This window comes from Equus quagga, chromosome 2 (genome assembly GCF_021613505.1).
Source record: "Equus quagga isolate Etosha38 chromosome 2, UCLA_HA_Equagga_1.0, whole genome shotgun sequence".
Lineage (NCBI taxonomy): Eukaryota > Metazoa > Chordata > Mammalia > Perissodactyla > Equidae > Equus > Equus quagga.
Genome location: NC_060268.1, coordinates 154,997,618 through 155,006,348, shown reverse-complemented (window position 1 = coordinate 155,006,348; position 8,731 = coordinate 154,997,618). Strand labels below are relative to the sequence as shown.

The following is an 8,731-nucleotide window of genomic DNA, read 5'->3' as shown; positions in this document are numbered from 1 at the left end:
CTCCTGTAGTGTATGGCAGCGGGTGTGTACACGGCGTGAGGATATAGTTATATATATATATATTATATGTGCTGAATACAGAATACGAAACAGAAAGGAAACCGGGTAACACCTCCGGTGGGCCACCGGGTCTCGGATTTGTTCATTCTCCAACTTTTGATCTCTCTCCGCTGGCTTTTCTCGAAGAGTTCTACTCCCTCTGACAATCCTGAGATCCAGGCCGAGGTATCCGCCGCGGAGGGCAGGCGGTTGGGAAAAGGAAAATCGCCTGTGGAGTGGCGCTCCGGGCCCGCAAAGCAGGCAGAGGGTCGGTAGGGCCTGGGGATTTCTCAAGCCACGACGCCCATTTTTCTCTCCTTCATGCTTTTTTTCGTCTTTGGGTTCTTCGTCAATGCTTCGCGGAGACTGCGGGACCGCCGCAGAGGGAGAGAAGCCCTTCTCGCTCTGGGAGTACCGAGCGGCAGCCAGAGTCCTCCCCTCTCGCACTCCCTTCGAGGCCAGGGTCGGGGCCATCGTCCTCCCCGGCACCCAGCCGGCATTTCTGCCTCAGAGACAGTCTCGGAGACCGGTCCCGGGCATCCTCCTCGCCCCTGAGCCCCCTTCCCCAGGCCTCGTGGGAGCTGCGCTCCGGGGCCCTGGAGAGCGAGACGTGTATATATTTTTTTTAACGAGGGGACCAGGCCCTTGGATCCAACCTTTCTCGCGCTTCAGTCCCGCGGCGCCAGGATGCGGCGGGGTGGCCGCCGCGTGACTCGCCCGGTTCCTACCAGGCCCGGATGCCCTGCAAGGTGCCTTGCGCGCACGCGGCCCCAGCCGCAGCCCCTTGGTGCAACGGCTGCGCGCCGCCACCGCTGCCGAAGCCGCCCAGGTTGCTCATGTTCACAAAGGGGCTGCCTCCGGCCGCGCCGCAGGCGGGCTGCAGGGCCGAGGCCGCCGCGGAGGCGCCGCCACCCCCGCCGCCCCCGCCGCCGCCGCCGCCGCCTGCCGGGTACGCACAGCCGTAGCTGCCGCTATAGGCCGCGGCGGCGGCGGCGGCAGCGGCGGCGGCGGCGGCGGCGGCAGCCGAGTTCCCATAGCCGTAGGCGGGGAAGCTGTTGTAGGAGTAGGCGCCCGCGCCCACGCTGTAGGGCGCGCCGTAGGGCTGCGCGCCGGGCGTGACGCACGGCTTGCCGTCCCGCACCAGCACCGGCACCGCCACGCGGCGCGGGGGTGGCGGGGGCGCGTGCGCGCCCAGCTCCAGAGACTTGTCCTGCCGTTGTCTCTTGCACTTGTACCTGCGATTCTGGAACCAGATCTTCACCTGTGTGGACGTGAGCTTCAGGCTGCTGGCGAGGTGCTCGCGCTCGGGCGCCGACAGGTACCGCTGCTGCTTGAACCTGCGCTCCAGCTCGAAGACCTGGGCTTGTGAGAAGAGGACCCGGGGCTTCCGGCGGCTGCGTGGCTTCGGCCTCTCGCTCTCCTCCGCCGTCTTACAGTCTCCGGGCGCCTCCAGAGGCTTCTTCAGCTGGCAGGTTTCTGCGGAAGAAGCAAAACAACAGCGTCCCTTAGCTGTTCCCGATCTCACCGCGGCTCCGGTCCCGGAACACTGTGGCCCCTTTTGGTGGCAGCGCGGAGCGTGCGGTAGTAAATGCCTGGACTTTTTGGAAAGTTTGTGGCTCCTGGCGCCGTAGGTCCCTGCGGCAGCCCAAGAACCCTCAGAGACCGTCTGGCCGGTGGAGGCACGTCCCATGGGGAGGGGTAGTTAGTGCACGTTTATTTGGAACTTTGCATCTGCGAGAGGAGAGAAGAGATTACCCTGCGGCTCTGCGCACTAATGACTATTTTTCAGGATGAAAGTTTGCAACTACATAATAACGACAGTATTTGCAAACTCGTTTGCCTTCCACTCGGTCGCGGGGAGCTAAAGATGTGAGGCGTGTTGGTATCTGGGGGCCGGTGCGCACGAGTTGCGCGAAAATCTTTCTGTTCGGAAATATCTGATTGTACGCTCGTGCATTGCCCAGGGACCATTTCTTTTTGCTTTTAAAAGACCATATGCCCACTGCTAAATGTCTGCGTGACGATGTCTGTGTTACCTTAGAAAAAGAAATTTGATTGACTCGTTCAGACAGTGTCGTGTCGATTTTAGGCCCAGGGGAGCTGTCAGAGCACAGGCCTCGGCTTTCGCCACATCCAACCTCCTCTTGGGGAAAGACGTTCTTTGACTCTTTCCCCTCAGAAACAAACCCTTCCTTGGAGGCTTTATTCAGTTGTCTGATTTTCCTGCCCAATTCAGCTCCCGTCCGATGTGAGCGGCCGGGATCTCAAACTAAGTTCCGCGCGTTTTTCATTCGGCCGGCAGCCCCACAGCCTGGGACACAAAGCAAAACATTACGAATTTTCAAAAAAGGCCGGCGCCTCAGGGGTGTGAGCGCTGCGCTCGCGCGGAATGGAGCGTTGCCACGGACTCTCCCCTCCCGCGCTGCGGGTGCGGTGGATGCCAGGACGCTGAGCTCCAAGCGGAGAAGTGAGGAAACCATCCAGCTGGTGTCTACCAAAGTTCCTGCGTCCTGCGGACGCTGGGGACACAACCTGCTTGGACCGACTTTTCGGAGAAGAGGAAGCGGCTGCCCTGGCCTCGAGAACTCGGAGAACTCGTCTCACGCCAGAGGGAAAGTGGAAACGGTTGAGGCTCTTGCCCCTCTCGCTCTTGGGAAGAGCAAAAATACTGAGTTGTCAGGACTCAGCAGCTGAGCCCGAGTTGCTTATCAGCATCAGGGCAGAAATGACTACCTTCCCCTCTCTCAGGGGCTGCATCGCCTCCCCCCTCTGGGGGGAGTAGTTGTCGGGGTCACCCCGTCCTTCCCGCTCCGCCCCGGCTCCCTCCCTCCCAGGCACCTGCGCTCTGCGGAGCCGTCGTTGACCAGGACGAGGCATGACCCCAGCCGAAGGTTAAAGGCAGGGCAGCCGTGCTGGCAAGGTTTGTGGGCTGTTTGCGGGCGCTCCCCTCCAGATGTGTGGGTGCGTTTCCTTTCCCCCTCTACTCACTTTGGCTCCGGTCCCTCACGACCTCGGGCTCCTCTTCGGGTTCCTTAGGCCCGCTGCACGAGTCTCGCAGAACCGTGTGGACATAGCTCTGGGGACAGAGCCCCGAATCCCCGTGGCCATCGGCTGTGGCTAGTGAGTTCAAATAGGACAGTTTCTCGCTCTCTTCTTCCTCGTCCTCCTCCCCTCCGTCCGAAAATTGCGTCCCTTCGGCGGCGGCCAGCATGCAGGGCGCCGAGTGGAAGTGGTGCTCCAAGTCCGCCTGCAAGTGCGCGCCGTGGAAGTGCTGTTGCTGCTGCTGCTGCTCCAGATTCAAAATGTCTTTGACTGAGAAAGGGGTGGAGGTGACCGGGCTTGGTAACATCATCAGGGCCACTTAATTGTCCAGTCCAAATACTCAATAAATCCCGGCGGGGGCGGGGAGGCAGCGCGGCGGCTCCAGCTCTCCTTCTGGACTCCGCCGCTGCTGCCGAGTCGGCCTTTTGACAGACGCGGTCCCGCTCCAGTCTAAATCGCCTCCATTGGCCCGGACCTGGGGGTCTGGGTTTTGTTACAGCCACTGCAGGGACTGGGGCCTGGGCTGAGACGCCTGTGTCCGGGGGTCTTGCGTCACGTTGGGGGCGGTGCTCTGGCCTCGGCCTCCCTCCCCATTGGTTCCGGTTCATGTGGACCACGCCCCCCGCGTCCGCCGAGTTGGGTGCTGCGGCTCTACCAGAAATAGACAAGGACTAGTATAGAGTCGCGAAGTCCAAGTTGCTGCGGGCGAGACTGCACTGCCTCGGGTGCCCGAACGACCGATTCCAGCCCCTCCTGGCCGCACCTTCCCGGTTAGGGCTAGTGTGGGAGGCTTCTTGTCCACCAACCAAGTGCTGGGAAGGATGACCCAGCAGCGTGGTTTTTCCAGCTGCCGCGGGGGCAGGAAAACTTCCTGGCCTGTAAACACCGGGCGCTGGATCCCGAAGGAGACGGAATGTTTTATATACGTACGGATGGGCGACGTGTCCGTTCCCGCCTTGTTGACTTTGCTCAAGCTGTTCCCTCCACTTGGAACGTCTTCCCTGCCCTTGTCTCCATGAGTCGAAAGCTGTTCTCTAAGGCTCTGCTCAGATACCACCTTGTCAAGGAAGCGCTCCCTGATCGCCTAGCCGGAAATCATCCCTCCCGCCTTTGAACTTGCACCACGTGTTAGTAAAGGACAGTCGGCTCACTTGTCACTTTCCACCTAGTACTATAGCTGTATTGCCTACCTGGTCTCCCCGGGTAGACTATAAGCCCCAGTGAGCAAAGTCCCGGTTGCATTTGCCCTTGTAACCCTTGCAGCGGCCGCAGTAAGCAGGTATGTGAGAGACAGGACGAGGGAGTTATTATTGAACTTTGTTATCTGACAGCTCTTGGTTCGAAGCTTGGCCTGGTCAGTGTGTGGCCTTGGGCGTTTCTAAGCCTCAGTTTCTTGGTATACAAAAAAGGAGACAGTAATACCTTTTTCAGGGTTGTTGCCAGGGATAAATGAGGTAAAACAAGCCAGGAGCTTAGTTCAGGGCCCTGCTCATGTTAAGTGCTCAATACATGTCAACTACCGCTATTCTGAATCAGAGGCCAAGCAGTGTTTGTGGACTGCATTGGTGAGGATGTGGCTGGAGTGCCGCACACGCTGGATGGCTTCATAAGGTCTTGAGAGCAGGATCTGTCCTCACATGGCAGGTGGCCCCACCGTGGAGGCCGTCTTTTCCGCCTATGGAAATTGGGTGCCTGGGTCTAGGCCCGAACCCCCTGAGGCGTCTTTCTCATTTCTCCAACCCACATGCCTTCTGGCGCCCTCGTGCGGCTCTGGTTGTTTTCTGGGCGAATCTACAGGGTCCCCTGAGATTCTGGACACCCGCGCCAGTGGGGATAATGTTCCCGCACAATAGACATTCGCCTGCCACCACGCCTAGCCCAATGAGGAGCCGCGGGAGCTGCTGTGAGGCCCACAGAAAGACCCGAGGCGGCACTGGCCTTGAAAAAGTGGGGACCAGTTCCGGCCCCCATCGTGGTGCCCCTCATCCAGCCCTACCCACCCTCAAGCGTTTTTTGGCGGACATGATGGTGGAGCTAGGGGGAACCGGCCTCAGCTGGAAGGGGCGGGTGGAAGGCGCGGGGACTCTGGACAACGCCCCCGGGGGGCGGCAGATTCCGGATGGGAGTCGGGGCGAGAATGGAGAGCTGCCGTGCGGGGCCCCGCAACGACGGGAGGAGTGGGTGCCCAAGGCCGAGGAGAGAAAGAACAGCCGGTCGGGAGGGGGGAGAGGCGGAGCTGTTCAGGAGCGAGCGGAAATGGTGCGGGGAGTCAGCCTCTGGGGCCGCCCGGGGAGCTGGGATGCGGCGCGGGCCACGTGCGCCCGGGAGTACTTAGCGTGGCAGGCGGCCCGCGGGCGGTGGTGGAGACCCTCTGTGGGCAGGGCCTTGTGCTGGGACGACCATCCCTCAGTCGCAGGGGCGCCCGGTGGCTTTCAGCTTTGAATTCAGAGACTATTGACGCCCCAGGCGGGGCCGGCGTCTCCAGACCAGGCCACGGGGCTGCAGAGAGAAGAACACGCCTGCTTTTGCCGCGGATCGCGAGCGCTCGGGCGCAAAGACCCAGAGTGAGGTGGGGGTGAGTGCGCGGCACTGCGGGGTGGGAGTCCTTGAGTGTGTGCGTCGTGATGGCAGGCGAACATAAAAGAAGGAAGCTGCCTCCAGTCCCATTCCTCCACCCCCATCCCCAAGGATAGACCGTCGCGGGGAATGTTTCTGCTCCCCTTCCTTCGGTCCCCAATGCTTTTCGCTTCTTTGGGTGATATTCTTGAGTGATTTCAAGATGCAAAAAAAAGACAAGACAATGACAAAAGCTATTGAAAGTCTCTCTCCCCCGTTTGCAACCGAAGCCTGCATCTCCTTGCTACGTTCTCTTGCTTCTCCGCAGCGCTTTGCTCCCAGACCTTCCCTAAACCCATCCCAAGAAGCCCCAGCTTAGAACCCGTGGCCCCGGGGTGCTGGGAACACCAAGACACGCCCACACACCCGCTCCCCGCCGCCGGGAGTCCATCTAGTTGCCTCCTCCCTGAGCACGCAGAATGCCGTCTCCTCCCCACCCGCAGGCCCACGCAGTCCGATCTCCTCCAAACCCGCCGCCAGCACTACCCTGCCAGCTACCCCACTTGGGCTAGGCCTGAGTGGTTCTGTCCTGCAGCCGCTGACCCGGTTGCTCCTCGGCAGGCCGTCCGGGGACGCAGTTGTGGCCCGCCAGGCTGGAGGCCCGTGAGGATCCGGAGCGTGGGGAGCCCAGGCCAAGGGGCCTAGTGGGCGGTTTCTCTGCCCCATCCCCCTTTTCTCTTCCCATCTCCAGCCATGCTCAGGGCTGATCTAGCGGCGAGAAGCTGTTCTTAGTCTTACGCCCTGAGCAGGCGCTCGGGTCGTAGTTTCTGGCTGCCCTCTCCTAGTAGTTCAAGGCTCGCGTCGGTGGGTCTGCTTCTCCCGAAGCGGAGCTTGCCAGCAGGGATCCCTCCCAGGCTAATCCCGTCTAGATGGCCTGCCTTTCCCGAGCCCACAGCCGCAGCCCGGACGACCCGTGAGCGTGTGCGCCGCCAGCTGCGCGCCGCTGTCCCGGAGGAAAACGCCAGAGCCGTAGTTACAGGGCAGCAGCGGTCGGTTCTCGGGAGTCACTTATCAGAATGTGGAATCCAGTTCCATCGCGTATCCGGTTACGGGCCTGTTCTGGGGCATTTGCATTGTCTTGTTTGAAATGAGGATCTTTGAAATTCTGGAGCTGTGCTCGACTAATAATAGGTTTTCGTTTCGTGGACGGTGTAGCCAATTCCTGCCAGATAAAGTAAATATCGTTGCATCCATGGAAGAGTTGGATTTAATATTGAGTGTATCTGCCTCTATACGCTTTTATCACATTCTACGTTTATGCAAGTTCCCCTTCTCCCATATATGATTAAAGATTAAAGAATCGTAAAATGGTGGCAGATTCTATGAGGGTGAAGTGCTATGTAGGCTATATAGATGCATAAGCGATAAATAAACGTATGCTTTTGTGTTTTTTTGGGAGAAAAGCCATGTGCTAATCATTACAATAAATATATTATCAAATAAAAATGTGATGATTCTTTGAAAACTGTAAAATGTTCCCATAAGTTATTCTCTACACAAAAATTGCTTAATTAATATACATATAAATATAGGCAGATAATCGATCATTTTAGTTATATATGCCACTGCTAATGTTATTACCTTCCAACTATTAAATAGCCATTTAATTATGTAACCATATGTAATTATGTAACCATTTAATTATGCCACAAAAAAAAGTTGAAAGTAATCATGGCTTTCTAATCTAAATGCAGCATCACAGTCAGAACTGACTTTCTATTAAAGCATGGAAAATCATCCTGTGATGAACTCAGCTAGCCAGAACTATATGATAACATTTCAGGTGAATTTTTTTCATTGAACTTTTTCATTTTTTACTCCTCTCCTAGAAATTTCATTTTCAATGACATCTTACAAAGAGGGAAGAAAGAAAAGTTTCCTCTTTAGCGGCAGCACTAAATAGTTTTTATTTTGTTTCTGTTGTTGTTGGTGGTGTGTATGTGTGTATGTTTTGGTTTGGTCTTTAGTTGAGGGATGTTAGAGAGCTATCCAAAATTTTTGAGCAAGCGAGAGACAATAGTGTTTTGTGAGAAGAGTGAATACATTTTCTACTTTTAAAGCAATGTCAACTAGGTAGGTCAGTCCCAGAAAGCATTAAACTGATTTGGTTTCTTGAGAGGATTTGTTTCCTCATTTTGGTAATTTGTAAAAAGATTTTAACATGGTGTTTTGAGCAATTTAGCTTGTTTTGCATGTTTGTATAAATGCCAGATTTCCTCAGGTTGTATTTGGAATTGAGTTTTCGAAATAACCCACCGCTTCCCTTCCCTGGGAGAAAACCAGTCCAAGTTCAATAATCCCTGTAGTTCTTTGTAAATTACAGGCCCTTACTGAAGACGTGAGTTTCGATTGCTCAGGGAGAGGACCTTCCACATCTACCAAAAAATTTTAAGATAACAATGTAAATATAGCTTTCATCACCAAAATCAGTTCTATTCTGCCGTTGGAACACACAAGTCAGAAAGGCTAACTTTGTCCAGTGAAAATCAATTCAATATTTTTTCAAACAAAAACGCCTAAGTAAAGGACGCCTATATGCACACATTTATTAGTACTATTTGCGTGTGCTATTTGGGAGTGCAGCGAGCAGTTTTAACTTGGGGATTAAACTGGAATTCTGGATGCATTCCTTAACTTTTTTTTTTTTTTTTTAGCGTGAGTTTAACTTCCTGTAGAGAAATTTCAATGTCTATAGACCTTTTAAAATATAATCTGACTTCAGAAGAGCAGCTGCAGTCTTTGGTGAATTAATTCACTTAAACCAGAAAGCTTGCCTGCTCCGTGCCGGTCTCTGAGCAGTAAGGGTGGGGGTGGGGGAATGTGGTTATCCCGTCCCAGGAAGCAAAGATTCTTGGTGAGTCTTCCTAGTGCGATCTTCTTCTCAACCCTGTCTGCTCTCAACCGCAAGTCCTGGCAGCTCGGCCTCCTCGGACGTAGAAACCTTTCCCCAAATCTCCCTGGGAGCGAATGACTTCAAACCGTTTGAGAACGAAAACACCTTTCTCATTTGGAAACAAACGTTTGCCGCAGTCTT

The 8,731-nt window shown here is 55.6% G+C and overlaps 1 protein-coding gene across 1 annotated transcript; it reads right to left on the bottom strand.

Moving 5' to 3' along the window:
- Nucleotides 1-763: 763 nt before the first annotated feature.
- NKX2-3 (NK2 homeobox 3) lies at nt 764-3,391 on the bottom strand. Its single transcript, XM_046652316.1, has 2 exons — nt 3,028-3,391; nt 764-1,515 (listed from the first exon to the last, which is right to left on the bottom strand). Exons 1-2 carry the CDS (start codon nt 3,389-3,391, stop codon nt 764-766), a joined length of 1,116 nt encoding a protein of 371 aa, XP_046508272.1.
- Between the last annotated feature and the right edge of the window lie 5,340 nt (nt 3,392-8,731).